Source organism: Loxodonta africana, chromosome 3 (assembly GCF_030014295.1).
Source record: "Loxodonta africana isolate mLoxAfr1 chromosome 3, mLoxAfr1.hap2, whole genome shotgun sequence".
Taxonomy (NCBI): Eukaryota; Metazoa; Chordata; class Mammalia; order Proboscidea; family Elephantidae; genus Loxodonta; species Loxodonta africana.
In genome coordinates this window covers 72,540,200-72,563,072 of record NC_087344.1, presented here as the reverse complement: position 1 = coordinate 72,563,072, position 22,873 = coordinate 72,540,200, and the positions used below count along the sequence as shown (strand labels likewise).

Genomic DNA, 22,873 nt, shown 5'->3' with positions numbered 1-22,873 from the left:
GGGTCAAATATTAGTCCCCTCCTCGTCTTGTAATAACCTCAAACCTCAAAGTCCTCCCTTCTTCTCTCAAATTTACAAGTAACTGTAGACCCTCTCCTGACAAACTGGTGAGGAACTGAAATGCATCTCAGGAATGGGACATCAATGTCTGCTTCACAGAGAGGCAGTCTGCTGACACATCGTTCTCATTCCCTGTCACCTCTTTCTCTCTAACAGGACCAGCAAAGGAACAAAGAGCTGGCTCGGATCATGGGGGAGTTTGAGATCACAGACCAGCCACGATGGAGCACCAGCAAGGGGGAGGACTTGCTCGCCATGATGGATGAGCTATAGTGGTGCTGACCAGGCACACCCTCCACCAGCACGGGACAGGTTACCTGATGACCACCCCTGGGGAGGACCCCCGGTCCAAAACAATGCTGCTAGTTTTCTACTGAGTGGAGCCGTTGCCTGTTGCCTCCTGTTCCTGTTTCTGTTGTAACAAACGGTGCAAGTCTCCCTCAGAAAGTACTGTCTCGAAGGCACCTGCACACATATATTTTCAGCAAAATACATTCTAGCTTTTAAGCTGGACCTTTCCCATCTTCTTTCTCTAATTTCATGGCAACCATCCAAAGCATCCTGGGCTATGGGTTCAAGTCCCAGAGTCAGTAAGGGGATGCTTCTGTTGCCACTTTGATATTACAGCTTTCTTGTGGGGCTCTATATCTCACAGAGGCTGGTAAGTCATAACAGAGACTTCAGAGCTCTCTGGGATGCGTTCTTCTTTGTGAGTTTGAAATAATTAGGAAAGGAGTTGCGTCAAACAGTTGGGACCCAGTTTAGACAGTCCTCGACTCCCTGGTATACAAGGAGTTGTCACCTCAGAGAGGCAGAGTAAGCAAAGCCGTGACAGGGAGCAATCGGCTGAGCCCAAGCAGTGGCATGTGGGTGTCTGTAGTTCTCTGCCCATCTCTCTCCATATGTGGATATGGGCTTCTCCCATATGGGGATGTGTACCAAGAAAATATTTTCCTTTTCAGCATGACATGTACTCCTTACCCCCATAGTCTTCCTCTGCCCTTTAGTGTTCTTGCCTTCTACAGACACCAGCATGATGTGCTTTGACACCTGTCTCCTCTCCTCTACCCTCAGTCACCAAGCAGAGCCTTAGGTTGGTTGGGTGTATGGGAGGCATTAGTGGTGTGCCACTTTCCCCTGCATGGACCCACTTAGCTACTTCTCTTCGCAAGGCATGATGCCAAGTCTAATCAGAATCCACTTAAAAAACCTCAGGCCAAGCCTTCCCTTGTTGTTTCAGGAAGAAGAGTCAGCCCTCAACCACATGCGCACCCCTGGGTTTAAGTAACAGGTGGGTTCGGGGCTACCAGAACCCCGAGACGAAGGTCCATTCAGTCTTGTAGAAGGAATATCCAGGATGGCAGAGGGTAGGAGAAAACTGAGCTGTGCTGATCATCACCTGAGATTGGGCCAACCACAGGGACCACACCAGACCCTCTCACCCCGGGAAGAGTGGAGGCAAACATAGTTGTGGAATACGAGGGCCAGAGAATTGGCCCTTTGGCCAGCCTACAGCAAAGAATTTGGATACAGAAAGGGAAATCTCCAAATAAATTTAAGTTGCTTCGTACCTATTAAGGTTATGCTTCCTCACCTACAAAGAACCCCTCAAAAGGTCTGTTCGGGAGAAGTATATTGTGCTATTAAACAGCTGTTACAGGTTTACAAAGTGCCTTCTGTTTCGGTCTTTTTTTGAGCAGTCTGGGGTGGCCTGATTGGGTGACAGAGGATGGGAAGACTCTGTCCTGTTTTGAGTCTGGCTTCCACTGTGTAACAAACCTAAACCTCACTGTCTGCTCTGAGCATGTCCTGGGGCCTTGGAAGCAGGCCACAAACTGCCAGGAAGCAGCAGCCTCCACCCTTACCTGTCCCAGAGCAATACGGAGAATTTCAAACCATCATCCTCTTGGTAAATAAACAAGATACAAATCTCTGGTAAGGCAGCTCTGGGATGAAGCAATCTTTTGAGTTTCATGTCTCCAGACTTGCACAAATATTGAGAAAAACAAGTTTACGCGCATGGTGGTTCAGGACTTCCAGAGAAAATGTGAGAGTTGGGAAGAGGCAAAGAAAAAAGAAGATAGGGTGACTCTGGCTCAGATGTGGACCCGGTACTAACGCGTCAGTGTTCCTCTAAAGCCAGGCCAAGGAGGCCCTGGGTGGTGCAGACTGTTAGATGCCGGACTACTAATCATAAAGGCTTTCAGTTAAAACCCACCCAGTGGTACTTCAAAAGTAAGGCTTGGCGATCTGCTTCCAAAAGGTCACAGCCATGAAAACCCTATGGATTGGGGTTTTATTCTGCACACCTGGGATCTCCATGATTTCTAGAATCAGATCAAAGACTGCAGGCTTCAGTATAGATTACACTTCAGCATAAAACAAAAAGCTTCACAGATGGACCAATAAGCAACATCTTGATAAACAGAAAATATTGAAGTTGTCAAGGATTTCATTTTACTTGGATCCATAGTCAATGCGCATGGAAGCAGCAGTCAAGAAATCAAGCAACATATTGCACTGGGCATATCTGCTGCAAAAGATTTCTTTAAAGTGTTAAAAACCAAAGATGTCACTTTGAGGACTAAGGTGTGCCTGGCCCAAGCCATGGTATTTTTAATTGCCTCATACGCAAGCAAAAGCTGGACAATGAATAAGGAGGACTCAAGAAAAATTGGTGCATTTGTATTATGGTGTTGGTAAGGAATACTGAATATACCATGGACTGCCAGAAGAATAAACAAGTCTGTCTTGGAAGAAGTACAGCCAGAGTGCTCCTTGGAAGCGAGGATGGTGAGACTTCACCTTGTGTACTTTGGACATGTTATCAGGAGGGATGAGTCCCTGGAGAAGGACATCATGCTTGGTAAAGTAGAGGGCCAGTGAAAAAGAGGAGGACCAGGGCCCTTGTCTTGGTCTTCTAGTGCTGCTATACCAGAAATACCACAAGAGGATGGCTTTAACAAAAAGAAATTTATTCTGTCACTGCCCAGTAGGCTACAAGCCCAAATTCAGGTTGTCAGCTCCAGGGGACGGCTTTCTCTCTCAGCTCTCGTGGAAGGCCCTTTTTAATCTTCCCTTGATCTGGAAGCATCTCAGCGCAAGAACCTCAGGTCCAAAGGACATGCTCTGCTCCCAGCACTGCTTTCTTGGTGGCATGAGGTCCCCAACTCTCTGCTACCTTCTTTCCTTTTAGCTCTTGAAAGATAAAAGGTGGTGCTGGCCACACACCAGGGAAATTCCCTTTACATTGGATCAGGGATGTGACCTGGTAAGGGTGTTACAATCCCCCCTAATCCTCTTTAACGTAAAATTACAATCACAAAATGGAGGACAACCACAGAATACTGGGAATCATGGCCTAACCAAGTTAATACACACATTTTGGGGAGGACATGATTCAATCCATGACAACCCTGAAGGAGATGGATTGACATAGTGGCTACAACAGTGGGCTTAAACATAGCAACAATTGTGAGGATGGCACAGGACCAGGTAGTGTGCTGTTCTGTTGTACATATGGTTGCTATGAGTTAGAACCTAACAGCACCTAACAACAATAGTTGCACAACTCTGCAAATATACTAAACCAGGCCAGAGGGGTAGGAAGCTGTCCTCATCAACAGTACCCAGGCACTTTAGGGGAAAGAACACCGTGGTCAGTGTCAGGACACTGGGTTCTGGTACCATCCCTGCCCCAAACTCACCATGTCATCTTGGGCCAGCTACCCTCACTGAGCCTGTTTCCTCATCCGTAGCAAAGAGAACTAGCTTAGTGCCTCAAATCTGGCTTGCTTGAATAGTTCATTGAGCTTGCAAATTCCTAGGTCCTGTCCCAGGTTGGGTGTAAGAATTGGAATTTTTACACATGCTGTCCCCAGCCTTGTGGTTCTTGTGTTTTTGGATATATCTGCTTTCTCACCTCTTCTGTTACTGTAGCCTTTTCTCAAGTGGGTTTCGAACTATTCCACTCTTGTTCTTATCATAGTATTAGAATGCCCTATATGTTATGCAAGACAAAGCTCTAGAAAAGCCTTCTAAACAAAAATACTTTAATGGCTCTGTCTTCGTTATCCAGTGCTGCTATGACAGAAATACCACAAAGAGAAATTTATTCCTTCACAGTCCAAATTCAGGGCGTCAGCCCCAGGGGAAGGCTTTCTTTCTCCATTGGCCTCATCGATCTTCCCCTGGACTAGGAGCTTCTCTGTGTAGGGACCCTGGGACCAAAGGATGCGCTCTGCTCCCAGCATTGCTTTCTTGGTGGTATGAGGTTCCCCCAGTCTCTCTGCTGGCTTTTTTTTGTATCTCAAGAGATTGCCTCAAGAAGCCATCCAATCTTGTAGATTGAGTCCTGCCTCACTAACACAACTGCCACCCATCCTCCCTCATCAACATCATAGAGGCAGGATTTACAACATACAGGAAAATCACACCATACTGGGAATCATGGCCAAGCCAAATTGATACACAAATTTTGGGGGGACATAATTCAATCTATGACAGGCTCCCAGAGGAAAGAACATAATAAATTGAGAGTAAGGCGAGAAGAGAAAAGGAAAAATATTTAGCCCTTAGCTCTAAAAGGAAGGTCATCCCACATTGTCCTCATATGAATCTAACAATTTTTAAAGGTTAAACTCACTTTTTTTTCCCTTAAATCCAGATCCTCATAGGGGAGAAACAAAGCTCAGCTTGATAACCAGACTCTAACCTGCTGCTTTCAAGTCAATTCTGACTCATAGTGACCCTATAGGACAGAGTAGAGCTGCCCCACAGGGTTTCCAAGGAGCACCTGGTAGATTCAAACTGCAAACCTTTTGGTTAGCAGCCAAAGCCCTTAACCACAATGCCACCAGGGTTTCCAACCAGACTCTTGAGATCCCCAAATCTAAACAGGGTCAGATTCCCTCAAGCACTTCCACCTGGTTTGTAGCCATCTGATTTGTCACTCTGGTTTACATCCAATGTAAAAGCTAAGCTGTCCCTTTTGCACCAACTCAAATCACTGGAAACTGCAGAAAGAGAAAAGCAAATTAAAAAAAAAAAAAAAGTATATATATATACATATATATGTATTTAGCATAATACTTTGTCTTAAAGACCCAAATTAAAATCTGAAAACCAATACCTACTTCCTACTTCCTTTAAATTATGCCCTGAATAAACTTTTCAGCTGCTAAATTCCGGGACAGCCAGGAATTAGAAGTTAGATGGAGTGCGAAGAATTGTTTACAAGGGATCGGGGTAAGGAAAACCCTCTGCAGTTGATTCTCCCCAGTATAGCTTTTTGCTTTGGTGTAAAGTAAATTTTCAGATCATAACTTACCCCTTTTCAAGTGAGAATGTCAAGATGCATTCCATGGGCCAAAACCAAAAACCAAACCCGTTACCATTGAGTTGATTCCGACTCACAACAACCGTATAGGACAGAGTAGAACTATCCCACAGGATTTCCAAAGCTGTAATCTTTATGGAAGCAGACTAGCCACATCTTCCTCCCTCAGAGCAGCTGGTGGGTTCAAACCATTGACCTTTCGGTTAGCAGCCAAGCGCTTTAACTGCTGTGCCACCAGGGCTTCTATTCCAAGGGCCAATAGAAATTATTTTGGATTATTTGATTACCTTAACACTCCCCTCCACACACCATCTAATTTTTTTTTGTTCTGATCATTGGTGCCTCTGCTGCCCAAAATAACATTCTCTGTGAGCTCTGCAAACTAACAAAGCTGCAATTGCGTTAGGCCTGGAGAAAGCACACCATCCCCCCGGCCCAGCCCAGTGGAGCTAGCGTGGAGCCCAGGGCTCCTAAATGCTAGATGTGCACTTTGGCCTCAGATCACTCTGCCTTTTTATAAAACTCCTTATCTGCTTTCTGAAACGCTGGGGCCGGCAGTCTTTCAAGGAGAGGCCTTTGTGTCAGCCAAGGGTATTTGATTCAGGTTCCAGATGTCCTAAAGGCCTCTCAGTTTAGGTCACAATTGACAGGAAGATAATGCTTGTTTTGTGTGCTCTCTCTTCTCCCTCAAGGTATCTTTTATCCGTACCCATCCTCCTCTCAATCACACCCAGCGACTTTCCACACCTCAAATATTTATCTGAATGGCTGCTGATGGTCTCCTCCGTTATAAACAGCTCCCATCCACACCTTCAGCCTTCTCCAGGGTTCTCCTTTCTGTCCATCCTCATTGTCCAGCTGCCCACGTATTCCTCTGCATTCACTCACCTGCTCCTCAGCCACGTGGGGAGCACCCCACAATTCTGGGGCTGCCTCACCCGCCCTCCTTCCTAGCACCCCTGTAGCTCTTATCACCACATAGATCCCAATTCTCCAGGTCCCAACTTTGGTAGATTCAATAGCCTTTTCTGATCCCCATTTTCCTGGACTTTTTGGAAGCTCTTAGCTCTGCCCAACAGGCTTCTTAAAACTAAAACTGTCAACCTCTAGCCTAATTGTATTGCTTTTCTGTTCACTTCTCCTCTCTCTCCCCAAGTGGCTTCTGATTGAGGATCGCCCTGTATTATACAGACTTTGATGTAAAAACTCTGTCAATGATCCTGCTTATATGAGATAATGCATAGAGACCAAAGTTTATTAGTGGTGACCAGGGTCGAGTGGGAAGAAGGGGAAACGGGGAGGTATTGCTTAAGGGGTACTGAGTTTCTGTTAAGGGTGATGAAAAAATTTGGAAACAATAGTGGTGATGGTTGCACAACATTGTGAATGTAATGTCATTGAGTTGTACACAAAAAAATGGTTAAAATGGCAAATGTTTTATTATATATATTCTACCACAGTAAAATAAAATTTTAAAAAAGTCTGTCAAAATGGACAGGTCAGTTGCCAGAGAATGTACATGAGATATTTGATCCTTATTTCATCCCTGACTTTTTTTTTCCATTCTTTGCCCTCGCCTCAGTCTACCTCTCACACCATTTCTCACTCTCACCCTTTCCCTTACTCTCACCCCATTGCTGCCTAAATGTTGTGTGCTCCCTGAAGTGCTCAGTTTGCATTCTTCTGCAAAGTGCTCCGCATCACTTTATTTTCAGAGGACATTTTAGTAACTTCAATGATTACGTCTGTGCTATTAACTCACAAGTCTCTGTCCCACCCCCACCCCTGTCGCAATCTCACTTCCACTGAGGTATTCCACATCACCTCACACTCAAGATGTCTAAAACCAAACTCATTTTACTACTAAGGCTTGAAGCTTTTAAAATGAAATATAATGCAAAATAAGACATATTTTCCATAGAAGAGAACTAGATGCAGTGCGTAGAAGTTACCAAGATCTTCCTAACAGTGGAGATCAACTTGCAAAGAAGTGAGTTGCCTGTCACTGGAGTTGTTCAGGCAGGGGTTAGGGGAGCTTTTGCGGAGGGACTTTGGCACTGGTGGCAAGTTGGAGCCGATGACCTGGAGACTCTACTCTGACTCTCAGGAGTCTCTGATCCTCTGACAATTGGAAACAGAACCACAAAGAGCCTATCTAAAGGGAATAGAGAAAGTCAAGGCTCCTGAAATGACCTCAACTCAAGTGGGTCCCTATCCTAGTCAGGGTTTTTGGTTTGCAAAAACTGAAACCAACCCTGGCTCCTTAAATAGAAAAGGCATCAGGCAACTCGCAGAATTGTCAGGAAGGCTGGAGTACCACCAGAAAATGGCCAGGAACCAAGGAAGAGTAGGCAAAAAGGAAAGAACTCCAGCACCAGCACTACTCCCTGGAATGAGACACTGAATGATGCATACCCCAGGATGGAGTCTAAACAGCACTGTTGGTTTGTGTCACTTGCACCCAATTTAAAGTCTGAGAACGGTTGAGTTTAGATCACAAGCCCACATGGTAGCTAACAAGGATCAGAGACAACATCTGGTCTTTAAATCATCTGTAGTAGGAAGCAGAATCCCTCCTCCCACCAAAATTCACAGAATGTCTGATTTTCCCAAACATGGGGAAAGGAATTCAGTTACTGAGTAGCCAAAAATGAGACATCCTCCACAAGCATGAACCTCCACTGCAACCCTCTTATTCCTATCAATGGGCCACCACCTTTCTGGATACCCAACCTTAAAATGTAAATCATTGATTTCCTCCTCCTTCTGCCCACATTCCAATCAGCCCCTAAAGATTCTGATTGGCTCTTCCCAGGGTCTTTGGCATTCATCCCTCCTTTCCACCTGTACTGCCACCATCTTCATTCAGATCCCTATCACCTTCCACACATTCATAATACTAGTGTTCCTTGTGCAGCTGTGGCTTACAATGTGAAAGATTTGTGCCTCCTAAGGCCTTCTCCCTGTCCCAATAGCTAGAAGACTAGTACAGAAGGTAAAAACCAAAAACCAAACCCAGTGCCATCGAGTCCATGGAAAGATCTGCATAAATACCTATGGTGAATCAGCATGTGGTAAGCAAACTAGGATAGATGCAAGCAACATTCTATAGGGGTCAGATGAGAGACATCAGGACCAATTGAGATCATCAGTGAAGATTTCAGAAAGGTGCGGCAGTTGGGCTGGGCATTGAAAGAGTGATTTGATTTTAACATCTAAGGATAGATAACGGAGGACCTGAGGTGGATGGAACAGGATAGCCAAGGCGGAAAGGATACTGTAGGGCATGTTTGGGAATTGCTGAGTGGCCGAGTCTGATTGGGTAGTGGGTTTCAAATTTTATCGTGCATTGTTAAGTATGCAGATTCCTGCGCTCCACTTCTGATTCAGTAAGTCTGGGATTAGGTTTGACAAGCACCCCAGGTAACTTTGAGGCAACTAGTTCCCAGACCACACTTTAAGAGACACTGGTTGGACAATGAATAAGGAAGACCAAGGAAGAACTGATGCATTTTGAATTATGGTGTTGGCAAAGAATATTGAATATACCATTGTGGTGCAATGGATCACTTTTATAGTGCCTTTCTCACCATGGTCTTAAAACTCCCACCAAAGATTGGGTGGGACTATGCAAATAAGGTGCTTGTGCCCCACCAAGGGGATTAGACAGCTTGCTAATAATACAGCTTGCTAAAAATAAGGCACATGGCACCCTTGTGGGGGTGGGGCTATGCAAATAAGGTGTATGAAACCCTAACAAGGGGATCAGTCAGTTTTACCATCCTGCTAGGCTTAAAGAGAGCCAGTCCCAGAACAGAGGGAGCCTAACTACCACCATGAAGAAGAGACCAGAGCAGAGCAAGTCCTTTGGACCTGGGATCCCTGCACTGAGACCATCCTAGACCGGGGAGACAGAGAGAGAGAGCTGTAATACCAGAGATAGCAAGACGGCAAGCAGCAGAGAAACAGTGGCAGCAGAGGCAGCAGAACCAGGAGACCGTGACCCCAATACTCCCGAGCATGTTTTCTCCTTTTTCAAAATGGGCAACTGAGAACTTGACGTTAACTAATGCAATGATAAACCTGTAAGTTCTTCTTGCTCTGCCTGCCTCCTCCTTCACTTACCTCTGTTAATGACTTTGTTTTGACCAAATGTTAACAACTTTGTTCTTTGTTTTAAACTGGAGCAAATAACCTTTTGTCATGTCTAACCACCTGTGGCATACAACCCCCACAGGAAAATTGGAGCCCAGGTATCTGATATGTATGTCTTTAGCCTAATAAAGAGATGTCTGACAGGTATCTTTTGTCACTCTCTTGTAATGAATGACTCCTCTTGAGAATACCTCCAGCCAAGTAACTACAAAGACACTTCTAACCCTTGTAAAATTCTGTATAAGCTCTAATGTAAAATTGTTCTTTGGGACTCCACAGAGACAGCCTGTGTTGCTGCCGGGTCCCCGGTGATGTATGCATTCCCTGAATAAACTTTCTTACTCTTTCTGACTCAGAGTATGTTTCATTGGCTCAACTGCTCCAGGGCATGGACCCTAATCAGGTAACAAGGCCAACAGGAGACAGCACAGTGGGCTTCCCAGCCTACAGAACAAGAAAGCTGAGCACCTTCAGGCAGGAGGCTTGCTGGTGGAGCGGGACACCTCCAGGCAGTTGTCGGTGGAGCTAGGCTTGCCAACCCACGAAGCGAGAGAGCTGAGCACCTTCAGCTGAGGCTTATTGGAGTGGGGTACCTCCAGGCACTTACTAGTGGAGCTAAAGTAACTCTTACCTTAGCAGAGCAGAGGTTGGGCTGAGGGGCCGAGGGCCAGAGAGAGGCCTGTCTGTGGACACAGCTGAGAACCGCCTGTCCTGATCAAAGAACTGTATCCTGAGTCCTTCCTCATCCTGAGTTGTACCCTATTACTTCCCAAATAGACCCCATAATTGTGAGTATGGCCATTGCAATGAATTATCAAACCCAGCAGAGAAGTAGAGAGTGCCATGGGAGGGATGTTTAGTGTCAGAGTTGGTAAAAAGGTTGGAGGAAGGGTGGAAGCATATCTGACCTCCATCTCATAGCATTCAGCCTTGGGCTGTTCATCTTGATTCTCCTTCCCCGTTGTGAAGTTAGAGGTGGTAAGATGCCCATGCCACATCATTTTTACAACCATGGACTGCCAGAAGAACGAACAAATCTGTCTTGAAAAAACTACAGCTAGAATGCTCCTTAGAAGCAAGGATGGCGAGACTTGTCTCACTTACCCTGGAGAAGGACACTATGCTTGATAGAGGGTCAGCAAAGAGGAACACCCTCCAGAAGGTGGATTGACACAGTGGCTGCAACAATAGGCTCAAACATATAGCAACGATTGTGAGGATGGCACAGGACTGGGCAGTGTTTCGTTGCTCTACACGGGGTCACTATGAGTTGGAACCGACTCCCCGGCACCTACCAACAATGGTCTCCAGAGTCTGCACTTTTAACCATGAAATCTGAACTTACCTTGGTTTACAAATCCCTAAATGCTCTGGCCCCTGCCTTCCTTTCAGACCTGTTCTCACATCACTCACCCAGCCTCACTGGCCGTTACGTTTTTACAAATCGTCAAGCTCATTTCCACTTGGCCCTTTGCACAAACTGTTTGCAATGGTCTTTTGATTTTCGTGTTATCCACCTCAGCTCAAATGTCACCTTCTCAGGACATCCTGACCATCCAATAAAGTAGCCACTCCTTCACTATCACACCACCCTATTTTAATTCTCTGAAGAGATTTATCATATTTTTCTTGTTTATTTTCTTATAGACCCTCCCCGCCTCCTTCCCCCCACCCTACTACCCGCCGCCACTAGATTTAGGCGCCGTCAGGTTAGGGAGGTTGTCTGCTTGGTCACCGCTGTATACCCCAATGCCTGGAACGGTGCCTGACACATGCTGGAGACTCAATGAATGTTTGTTGAACGAATAAATGACTCCAAAGAAGAATCCGATGACATAAACCAGAGGCGATAAACGTGCGAGCCCTGGAGACTCGCGAGGCATTCTGGGGATTGTAGTTTCCGACTCTCCGCGGTGACGCGAGTCCTGCGCACTGACGCCCTCTCTATGTTCCCGGAGGATAGAGTGGCCCTATCGTTGCTATGGCTTTTTGGCGGGCTACCGCAGGCTTCAGGGGGCCTATCTAGGAGTCCGCTAGCTTTCTAGCGACCCGAACAGGGAAAGCGGAAGGGATCCGGCGCGGTGGGCCTGGGTCGGTGGCGTGCCGGAGGCGGAGCGCAGGAGGTCCCGGAACCGGAGGACTGCGGAGGAGCAAGGAAAGTGTTTTCTTCCTGACTTACTGAGTATATAGCTCATCTCCCCAAACCCGCTCCCACAGCTCTGTGAGTACAGGCATCCCTCGTTTTATTGTGCTTCGCAGATGTTGCTTTTTTAAAACAAATTGAAGGTTTGTGGCAACCCTGCCTCCAGCAAGTCTATCGGAACCGTTTTTCCAACAGCATGTGCTCACTTCGCGTCTCTGGTCATGTTTTGGTAATTCCCACAATATTTCAGACTTGAAATTACATTATTTTTATATCTGTTATGGTGATCCATGATCAGTGATCTTTGATGTTACTATTGTAATTGCTTGGGGGCCCAGGAACCCGCCCATATAAGACACCAAACTTAATCGATAAACGTTGTGTGTGGTCTGACTGCTTCACCGACTGGCCATTTCCTTCTCTCTCTCCTTCTCCTCGGCTTCCCTATTCCCTGAGGCACAGCAGTATTGAAATTAGGCCAGTTCATAACCCAAGAATGGCCTCTAAGTCTTCACGTGAAAGGAAGAGTCGCACCTCTCTCACGTTAAGTCAAAAGCTAGAAATGATAAAGCTTAGTGAGGAAGGCATGTCAAAAGCTGAGATAGGCCGAAAGCTAGGCCTCTTGCGCCAAACAGTTAGCCAAGTTGTGAATGCAAAGGAAAAGTTCTTGAAGGAAATTAAAAGTGCTACTCCAGGGAACACACGAATGATAAGAAAGCAAAACAGCCTTATTGCCGATATGGAGAAAGTTTTAGTGGTCTGGATAGAAAATCAAACCAGACACAACATTCCCTTAAGCCAAAGCCTAATCCAGAGCAAGGCCCTAACTCTTTTCAATTCTATGAAGGCTGAGAGAGGTGAGGCAGCTGCAGAAGAAAAGTTTGTAGCTAGCAGAGGTTGGTTCATGAGGTTTAAGGAAAGAAGCCATCTCCATAATATAAAATTACAAGGTGAAGCAGCGAGTGCTGTCGTAGAAGCCGCCCCAGGTTATCCCGAAGACCTAGCTAAGGTAATTGATGAAGGTGGATATGCTAAAGAACAGATTTTCAATGTAGGTGAAACAGCCTTATATTGGAAGAAGATGCCTGGCTTCAAAGCTTCAAATGACAGGCTGACTCTCTTGTTAGGGGCTAATGCAGCTGGTGACTTTAAGTTGAAGCCAATGCTTATTTACCATTCCAAAAATCCTAGGGCCCTTAAGAATCATGCTAAATCTACTCTGCCTGTGCTTTATAAATGGAACAACAAAGCCTGGATGACACCACATCTGTTTAAAACATGGTTTATTGAATATTTTAAGCCCACTGTTGAGACCTACTGCTCAGAAAAAAAGATTCCTTTCAAAATACTACTGATCATTGACAGTGCTCCTGGCCACCCAAGAGCTCTGATGGAGATGTACAAGGAGATTAATGTTGTTTTCATGCCTGCTAACACAACATCCATTCTGCAACCCATGGATCAAGGAGTAATTTCAACTTTCAAGTCTTATTATTTAAGAAATACATTTCATAAGGCTATAGCTGCCATGGGTAGTGATTCCTCTGATGGATCTGGGCAAAGTAAGTTGAAAACCTTCTGGAAAGGGTTCACCATTCTAGATGCCATTAAGAACATTTGTGATTCATGGGAGGAGGTCAAAATATCAACATTAACAGGAGTTTGGAAGAAGTTGATTCCAGCCCTTGTGGATAACTTTGACGGGTTCAAGACTTCAGTGGAGGAAGTAACTGCAAATGTGGTGGAAATAGCAAGAGAACTTGAATTAGAAGTGGAGCCTGAAGATGTGACTGAATTGCTGCAATCTCCTGATAAAACTTCAACAGATGAGGAGTTGCATCTTATGGATGAGCAAAGAAAGTGGTTTCCTGGCATGGAATCTACTCCTGGTGAAGATACTGTGAACATTGTTGAAATGACAACAGAGGATTTAGAATATTACATAAACTTAGTTGATAAAGCAGCAGCAGGGTTTGAGAGGATTGACTCCAATTTTGAAAGAAGTTCTACTGTGAGTAAAATGCTATCAAACAGCATTGCATGCTACAGAGAAATCTTTCGTGAAAGGAAGAATCAATCAATGCAGCCAACTTCATTGTTGTCTTATTTTAAGAAGCTGCCACAGCCACCCCAACCTTCAGCAGCCACCACCCTGGTCAGTCAGCAGCCATCAACATCGAGGCAAGACCCTCCACCAGCAAAAAGATTACGACTCCCTGAAGGCTCAGATGATAGTTAGCATTTTTTAGCAATAAAGTATTTTTTAATTAAGGTATGTACATTTTTTTTAGACGTAATGCTATTGCACACTTAATAGACTACAGTATAGTGTAAACATAACTTTTATATGTTCTGGGAAACCAAAAAATTTGTGTGACTCGCTTTATTGCAGTGGTCTAGAACCAAACCTGCAATATATTCGAGGTATGCCTATAAAGGGTCATCATCATCCCCATTTTACCGAGGGGTTAACAAGCTTGGAGAAGCTAAGTGACTTACAAAAGGTCTCCTAGGAATTGGTGGAACCTATCTGTGAACCCAGGTCCGGGTCTGACTCCAGATCCAGTGATTGCTCTTCACAGTCCCAAACCCTTACTCGATCACAGATTCCTCAACCTGAAACCTGTAGGGGAGATGGGGCCATTAGACTCTTCCCATGATACAGCTCCCATTCTCCCCAGTCGGTGGCATAGTCTGGCTTGCCACCCTTACTGCCAGCCTGCTCAGCTCTGGCCTGGATTCCGAGTAAGGTTGTAAGGAAAGATGGTTTCACCACCTTCGACTAAGGGCCTGAAGATAGGGGGTAGAAAAGACATAGTCACATTAATACAAAATCAAGGCATGTTAAAAGCAAAGGAAAGTCCATTCAATGTAGTGAGATTGTGTTAGCCTCATTTAACCTACAGTTTAATAAATGTGGGAACAGGTTTGGGGACATTAAGTAACTTGTCCTAGGTTTACAGAGTTAGTGGGTGGAGGGGGGATTCCAGCCCAGGTCTCTCTACCTTCAAAACTCAGTGTCATTGTATGCTACTATTTTTCAATTAGTTATCTAAATTCCTACTTGTATGGCAAGTGCATTGTGCAGACCAGTAGTTCTCAAAGTGTGGGCCCCAGACCAGGAACATCAGCATCGCTTGGGAACTTGTTAGGAATGCACATTCTTGGGCCCTTCCTCTGACCTACTGAATCAGAAGCTCTGGGGTAGGGCCCGGCAGTCTGTTTTAGCAAGTCCTCCAGGTGATTCAAGTGTTCACTATGTTTAAGAACTGGTGTTGACCAAGGCTTCTCAAATTTTAACGTGCATATGATTCACCTAGGGATCATGTTAAGATACGGATTGTTTCAGTCAGTGGGGATGAGGCCTGAGAGCCTGCGTTTCTGTTATGTCCCCAAACGATGCTGAAACTGCTAGTCCACAGACCGTACTTTGAGCGACAAGATTATTGTCATGAGTTGAATTAAGTCCCCCCAAAAATGTATCAACTTGATTAGGCCATGATTCCCAGTATTGTATGGATATCCTCCATTTTGTGATTGTAATTATATATTAAGAGGATTAGGGTGGGATTGTAACACCACTCTTACTCAGATCACCTCCCTGATCCAATGTAGTTCACCTGGGGTGTGGCCTGCACCACCTTTTGTCTTTCAAGAGATGAAAGGGAAGTTAGCAGAGAGTTGGGGACCTCATACCACCAAGAAAGCAGCGCCGGAAGCAGAGCATGTCCTTTGGACGTGAGATTCCTGCGCTAAGATGCTCCCAGACCAAGAGAAGACTTACGACAAGAACCTTCCTCCAGGGTCGACAGAGAGAGAAAGGTTTCCCCTGGAGCCTGAATTTGGACTTTTAGCCTACTTTACTGTGAGGAAATAAATTTGTCCTTGTTAATGCCATCCACTTGTGGTATTTCTGTTATAGCAGCAATAGATGACTAAGACAGGTATAAACTATACATTAGAACAGTGATTCTCAGACTTGGGAAACTTTAAAAAATAGGATACTAGGCCCCACCCCCTGATCAAATGAATCACATCTCTGGGGCATGGTGGCCAGGTAAAGTCTTGCCAGGTGATTCTAATGTTCAGTGCTCACTCAGAACCACTGGTGTGGAGTTTGGAGTCAGGCAGGGATAGATTTGAATCCCAGCACCTCCACTTAACATCTTTGTGACCTTGGACAAGTTACTTAACCTCTCCTAGCCCTATATTCCTCGTTTATAAAATGGGTGTAAGTAATCTTTGGCTTACAAGGTGGTATGAGAATTCTATGAGATATGTGTACCTTTGTCCCAAAGGGTACTTCATAAACACAAACACTAGGGAGGTGGAGTAGGCTTGGGGAGGTCTGTGCTGGGGATTTGGGACTAGAACCCGGTATACGTGAGTTGACAACTGCACCCTCTAGCCTGCTACAGCTCCCATCTGTGTGCTCTTGCCCACAGCGAGCAGCCAGCCGGTGCAAAAGAATGGCGTTGAGCCACTCTGTGAAGGAGCGAACCATCTCTGAGAACAGCCTGATCATCCTGCTGCAGGGCCTCCAGGGCCAGGTAACCACCGTGGACCTGCGGGACGAGAGCGTTGCCCGCGGACGCATAGACAACGTCGATGCATTCATGAACATCCGCCTAGCCAATGTGACTTACACGGACCGTTGGGGTCATCAGGTTGAGCTGGATGACCTATTTGTTACAGGCCGTAACGTCCGCTACGTCCACATTCCCGATGACGTGAACATCACCGCCACCATCGAGCAGCAGCTGCAGATCATCCATCGGGTGCGCAACTTTGGTGGCCAGGGCAGGCAGGAATTTCCCTCCAAAAACTATAAGTGAGGCTGCTCCCTCAGCACGTCCCACCCCCGACTCAGGTTCCGACTGAGTTCTACTGAGCCAACTCCCTGCCATTCCTCCCTGCCCTGAGCCTGAGGAGGGAGCAGGGCCAGCCCAGAGACCGGTGTTGGACAGACACCTCCTGTCACAGCTGCCTTTCACAGAGTTCTACCTCCCAGACTCACCCTGGAACCCAGAATCTAATTTATCTCTTTGTGGCCTTGGGATAAGTGACAAGCCCCTCTTTTGATCGTTTGCATCTGAATTCCTGATTTACTGATTTAGGTAGTCTGTCGAATAGTTTTCATTTCAACCTCTGCCATGAGGATTATTAAATATACTCAGCCTGAGCCACCCATAACTGTCCCCTTTTCTCTTGCAGTTGTGTTCATATTCTCATAAGACCAAACTTGGATACAAATAAGTCCATGACTCATGCTTTCCCTGCTGAGTGTGGGGCTCCCTGCCTTTCCTGTGCAGTAGGACACTGGCTTTCAAACTGAGATGCGCATGGCATCACCTGGGGAGCTTTAAAAGAAACTGAGGCTTGGGTCCCACCCTCTGATTTTTTGATTTAGTTGGCTGGGGCATTGGGATGTTTTTAAAGTTCCCCCAGGTGATTCTAATATGCAGCAAAGTTTGAGAACTGTTGTAGGAGAGTACCTCAGTCTGGTCAGGTGGGAAGTGGCTGTTCGCTTCAGACCCCCTGTGGAGGAGGCTTTTGGTCTCATTTCTGTTTCCTGAGGTGGAGAGAGTGAAGTATCCTAAACCCTCACCTCAGATGTGGGGGCTCAGCCAACAGCAAGAAATTAGTCTCAGATTCTGAAGAGTCCTTGGTTCCTCGAGGAAGAGGGAGGGGGTTGTGGGGATAAGAACCCAAGTCTCTGTTGTAGCTATCTTGTAGACATTTCTGTGGAGTTATACTCTGACACACATGAGGTCACATGAGTCGGAGTTGACTCTTCAGCGACTAGTTGATTAGGTTAGTTAAGCCCTGTTTACCCAAATGCGGCACACAGCTGTTTCTTCCTGAGGGTCTTGTTACCTCCCTGGCGCTCCACCCAGGAAAAGGAGCACGGTTCCTCCTGCTCTCAGATCCCCTAGACCTAGCTGATGATGTCAGCTAGGAGCCTGAAGAGAAGTTCCTCCATTGTCAGAGACGCCGCCAAGTCTCAGTCGCCCAGATCCAGTGATACACAGTTTTCTAAATTTGTATCTCTGCACAGGGATTCTTTCCATTCCTCCCTGAAGGCTAGGCTTTTGGAATTCAGACGCTAAAAATTGACTCAGTTGTGTTGTGTCATTCCTTTCCTGAAGGCAGGAAAGCAGAATAGACTGCATAAGGAAAGGGCAGAGGGACACCAAAGAAAAGATGAAAGACATTATTTCAACATGTTATGCCCCCACTGGAGTTTGGATTTTGTGCCACTCATTGCCATGGCCTTTGTTCAAGCACACACATATCCCCCTTCCTGCGGCTTCAGCCAGTGTGTGGGTCACAGGAATTCTGAGTGCTCAGGTGGCGTGGAGGAGTTACCCCCACCTCCCCATATACCGCCTTGCCTGGAGAGAGACTACAGGGGTCTCACCTGGGGGAGGGAACTACCACAGCTCCGATGAAGTCCCAGTGGGTCTGCAGCTTGAAGTTCAGATTTCTCCAGAGGCATACAAGGGAACCAGCCACTCCAGCTGTCAGCCTGGAAGAGCTGGATGGAACTTGAGAGACCAGTTCAGTGGTTTCCAGTCTGGCATCCCCAGCTGTAGGGGTCCCCAAGGGCAGCAGGGGTCCCTTGAGTTGTCAGTATTCCAGAAAGACCTAGAAACAGCACCCAAGCTATGATCAAGCTGGCTTATCAGGCCATTTTGGGCTGGAATTATACCAACTTAGTGTGGTGATCAGAAACCCTGGTGGCATAGTGGTTAAGAGCTACAGCTGCTAACCGAAATGTCAGCAGTTAAAATCCACCAGGTGCTCCTTGGAAACCCTATGGGGCAGTTCTATTCGGCCTATAGAGTCGCTATGAATCAGAATTGACTCGACAGCAACAGGTTTTTTTTTTTTTTTTTTTTTAGTATGGTGGCCACACTGATTTCCTCTTACTGAGCACAAGATCTAATGGCTGTAACACAAGGCTGTCATAAACCAAAAGGAAGAAGTTACTTGATGTAGATTGTATAGGAGACAAAATCTTACCGAATATGAGATTCTCAAGGAGGGAAAATACTACAAGAGGCTTTGAAGGTGAGAAGGTCATCAGTCCACAAAGTTGACTGCCGGGTTGCTCCTCCCTGACTAAAACAGCTACTGCTGGTTGAATCTCACTATGAGCCAGGCCCTGTGCTAGGGGCCTTACATGCCTCACAAGGGCAGAGCTGCTGACTGTTTGGGTATTACTGGATCCCAAGGATCTAGCTCAATGCTCTGCACATAGCAGACACTCCGTAAATCTTTGTGGAATGAAAGAATAATCTCGTTTCATCATTATAACAACCCTGGAGGTGTGTATTAACAACAGTATTTTACAGATGAGCCGACAGGCTCAGAGATGAAGCAGCTTGCTCAAGGTCATAGAGCCAGTAAGCAGCAGAGTAAGGATTCAAACTGAGGTCTGCCTGATTCCAGACCCCATGATCTTAACTACTACACTATACTATTGTGCCTCCTAGCACTCTTGACATCACACTGATGACAGAGTAAGACAGGAGGTGCCTGCTCACCTCAGTGATGGTACCCAGCCACAGGGTATGGATCTGGCACTCAAAACTTATACCATATCCAGCCCCTGGGGTCTGGGCACAAAGAGGAGCCAGAGACCAGCCAGCAAGTAGGGCTTACTAGGGTTCAGAAGCCTGAGGAAGCCCCTGGAGGTTGAAGGTCTTCTGTGATAGGCAGATCTGCCTGTGCCTCATCAAGCAACCATCTTATGCTGTTGTGACAGGTGTCACTTTGTTATGGCAGCACCGTCTGCCAGTATGCCCAGAGCTGGAGAGCCAGCAGGAAAATATGTCACTGTGTGTGTGTGTGTGTGTGTGTGTGTGTGTGCATGTCTTAGCAGTCTCCCCATGTTGGTGTCCTGATGACAACTTTACATTTCCTCTGGCTGACGCCTTTACTTTCTATTCATTACCTCTTCTCCTCTCTTCCTCCGCCTCTCCTTTGTTAAAATCCTATATTTTGAATCAGCTGAGAGTCTCCTGGGAGTGGGGATGGTGGTGTCAACCCCGAGTGATTCATCTAGCTGATAATTACAGCTCTGGAAAACCCAGAACTGATTCCTGTCAGAGTCAGGGCTTCCGGAATCCCTAGGCTTTTCCCTTTGTCAGAGAGAGGAATATGATGGGCCGGGACATTGTTATGGCTGTCTTCTGGTCATTCACCTCATTTAAGTTCTGTAACTGAGACGAATGTGAACACTCAGCAGGTACCATGAGAAGCTGCTTCCATAGCTCATGGAATGCTTGCTTGGTCCCATGATGTGTTATCCCTATTTTGACAGGCTGGGAAGAATAGGGAATTTGCACAGTCACCCAGCTTGTAAGTGATGCAGCAAGGATGCACATCCAAGCTTTCTGGAATCTACCAGATTTAGTTCCAATCATAGCCCTGCCATTATTAGCTGTGTGTCTTTGAACAGGTTACTTTCACTCCCTGAACTGTAGCTCCCTCATCTATAAACAGACTCCTAATTCCCACCTGGAGATGCCTATGTCTCCAAAGTGCTTCACACAGCATCTGGCACAGCAGCAGGAGCTGTTTTGATTATGGTGTTATCCAGCTCGATCATCTCAGTGGGCACTAGGCATTCAGAGAGACAAATGCACAAAGGCAGAGGCCGCCAGACCTCCCTCACCCCAACTCTCATGTCCTGGCACTACCTGTGTGGCAATGGCAAATGCACATACACATAAGTGCCTGGCCACACGCCCTAGGAAAACTCGGCAGTGCACACAGGCTCAGACACATGTGCCCACACATGGACACAGAATGACCCCGGGGACAGCGAGAAACGCACCCAGGAGCTAGACAGTCATATGCAGCAGGCACCCTGGCTCACACCTCTAAGATAAAAGAGTGGGTCTATGGCCGCGAGTCCTGCTGCCACTGACCCCTTCTAGCTGCTTCTGCATGCCAGGGGAGGGAAGCCGGGCTCTCAGAGGGCCCCAGTGAGTCACCAGCCTGATGCAATCCTTTTAAAGGGCTCATCTGCTGCTGCAAGAAGCTGATTCATGGAGGGCGTGGTTGCTGGAGGAGGAGAAAGGGACCGAAACTGCAGCAGGAGGGACTGAGGTTAGATGACTAGAAGCGTAAATAGAAGCTTTTCATTGTAAACCTCCCTAGTCAAGTCTCCGGGGATCTCCAGGTCGAAGATACCCATTCTCTGGGTTTCTACAAAGGAGAGGGGGCCTAGAAGGGAATGAATTGTGAGGGTTGCGACTGGAATTCCTGTCATTTATTGAACCTAACTGCAGCGCTCTCCGCAGAGCTCCAGAAACCGGTAAAATGGGGATCAAAGAAGAGCCACTTTTCAGATAAATACACTACAACTGGCCATCTTCCAACTGCTCGAGACCTCTCCTACCCAGCCAGGGCGAGTGTAGGGCACACGAGGTTCGGTGGCTTCAGGGCGGGGTCCGTGCTTCCGTTCCCGCCTCACCGCCGGCATAGATGAGCGGTAAGTACCGCCCCTTTAGAGTCTCAGCCTCCAATCGTTTTACAAATTTAGGCCCAAACCCCAGGGTGAACCAATCAGCAATCTGATTCTGGCCTCTTGCCTGAAGGCTTCCGCCCGTCGTCAAGATGGTGGCCGTGGGTTGTTGTAGACACAGGCAAGGGGGAGGGGTGGGGGCGGGGCTGTGGCTTGGGCCAGAAAGGAGGGTGGCGGTGCGTCACTTCCGTTGTCAGGTGGCGGCGCCGCAGCCATGGAGGGAGGCGGCGGCGGCGGCGGTGGCTGCTCGGGCGGCTGCGCTGGGAGGCGGCGGTGAGCGGCTCCCACGCCCCCGGCCCGGCCCCGGGCCCCCGGCACGGAGCGCCGAGCAGCCCCGGCTCCGGGCTAAGGACTATGGGCGAGCAGCGCTGAGCACCCGGGGAAGGTGAGGTCGGGGGTCGCGAGGTGGATAGCAGGGAGGGGGTTGGCGGGGCGGGCCTCAGCCGCCGTGGCAAAGGGACCGAGCTGACAGTCCGGGGCTATCCAGATGCGACAGAAATGGCAACAGCGCACGCCTCCTCCTATGCTGGGGGGTCTGCCCTTCTTAGGCGGCTGAGGGCAACGGGGGCGGAGGCTGCTGCGCGCCGGGCACGGGGCGGCCGCGGGGAGCCTAGGTCCTTGCCGCAGCCTTGGTAGGTGGGCACTGCCAGTCCTGTCCAGGGACACTCAGCCAGTAAGTGAAAAAACTGAGCCCAGCCAGATTTTTCCCACGAGACACCCCCTGTCTCACCATACTTCCCTTCTGATCCCGAGAGTGACTTGAAACTTAGAACGAATCCCCAGGGAGGGCTAGGGCTTTCTCCAGGAGCACAAGCACCATAGCTGCCGGGGAATTTTCGCATCCTAGGCAGCGTTCAGGTACCAGTCAGAGCTGCCTGCCTGCCAGTGCTACATTTGGCCAGCCTTTTCCAAGGAGAGAGTCTGCTGTGGTCAGTGTTTTTCACCTGCTGTACCCGGGCCGGGCCCGCCCATTCCCACGCCGCTTGGCCCCACCTTGCAGTCCTTAGGTAGGGGCATTCCGATCCCCGATGTCGCGTTCTCTGGGCACCCCCACTCCCCAAGTTTGATGCCTTTTGTTGGCGGAAGGAAGAGATGACAGCCGTCTTCTGTGGTAGGGTAGACCTTGCTCTGTTTTAAGTCATGGGAGGAAACCGGTTGGCTTTGCTTGGTTTTGAGAACCATGGGTAAGAGGGTAGTCACGCTGGGCTGGGCACCTTTCTGTGTTGGCTGAGTAGTTTTGCATGAGATAAGGAAGAGTATAATATGTGACGGACTCTAAGTCATGGTAAATGTAATTGTAGGTCCCAAGAACCTTGTTTGTAAACAGTACTTGTGAGTTCCTCCAGAGCTCCTTAAGGGCCCTGTGGGCCAGTTGTTTGTGGTTTATATCTGGACATTCTGAAAGAAGCCCTCATTCATTCATTCATTCATTCATTTCCCACATGACAACAGGTTACTAAAAGCAGGCTTTGGGGCCAGACTTCCTGAGTTCAAATTGTGGTTCAGCAACTTGGAAGCTGTGTGACCTTGGGCATATTGCTTAACCTCTCTGTGCTTCAGTTTCCCCATTTGTAAAATAGAGTGATAACGTAGAGCTATTATGAAGATGTAAAAAGTTAACACATAAAATACCTAGGAC

General features: G+C 47.3%; 4 protein-coding genes across 6 annotated transcripts in view; all 4 read left to right on the top strand.

Annotated features, from left to right (window-relative positions):
- Positions 1 to 1,730, top strand: part of OSCP1 (organic solute carrier partner 1) — a 40,710-nt gene extending 38,980 nt beyond the window's left edge. For both annotated transcript variants that reach the window (XM_023554543.2, XM_003415500.4), the window contains one exon: positions 217 to 1,730. In XM_023554543.2, coding sequence (XP_023410311.1) covers positions 217 to 333 — 117 coding nt within the window. In that variant the 3' untranslated portion in view covers positions 334 to 1,730. The remainder of the gene's footprint in view (positions 1 to 216) is intronic.
- A 10,462-nt stretch (positions 1,731 to 12,192) lies between these two features.
- LOC135230719 (tigger transposable element-derived protein 1) lies at positions 12,193 to 13,935 on the top strand. The gene has a single exon (XM_064281732.1). The coding sequence runs from the start codon at positions 12,193 to 12,195 to the stop codon at positions 13,933 to 13,935; it is 1,743 nt and encodes a 580-aa protein (XP_064137802.1).
- A 2,230-nt stretch (positions 13,936 to 16,165) lies between these two features.
- On the top strand, positions 16,166 to 18,240 carry LSM10 (LSM10, U7 small nuclear RNA associated). Its single transcript, XM_064281733.1, has one exon. It carries the CDS (start codon positions 16,166 to 16,168, stop codon positions 16,529 to 16,531), a length of 366 nt encoding a protein of 121 aa, XP_064137803.1. The 3' UTR covers positions 16,532 to 18,240.
- Positions 18,241 to 21,013: 2,773 nt separating this feature from the next.
- The window catches only part of STK40 (serine/threonine kinase 40), a 51,327-nt gene continuing 49,467 nt past the window's right edge, over positions 21,014 to 22,873 (top strand). The window contains exon 1 of one of the 2 annotated variants that reach the window (XM_003415499.4): positions 21,014 to 21,201. In XM_003415499.4, coding sequence (XP_003415547.2) covers positions 21,195 to 21,201 — 7 coding nt within the window. In that variant the 5' untranslated portion in view covers positions 21,014 to 21,194. Of the gene's footprint in view, positions 21,202 to 21,508; positions 21,620 to 22,873 lie in introns of those variants that run through there. The other variant, XM_010595216.3, reaches the window with a different exon arrangement.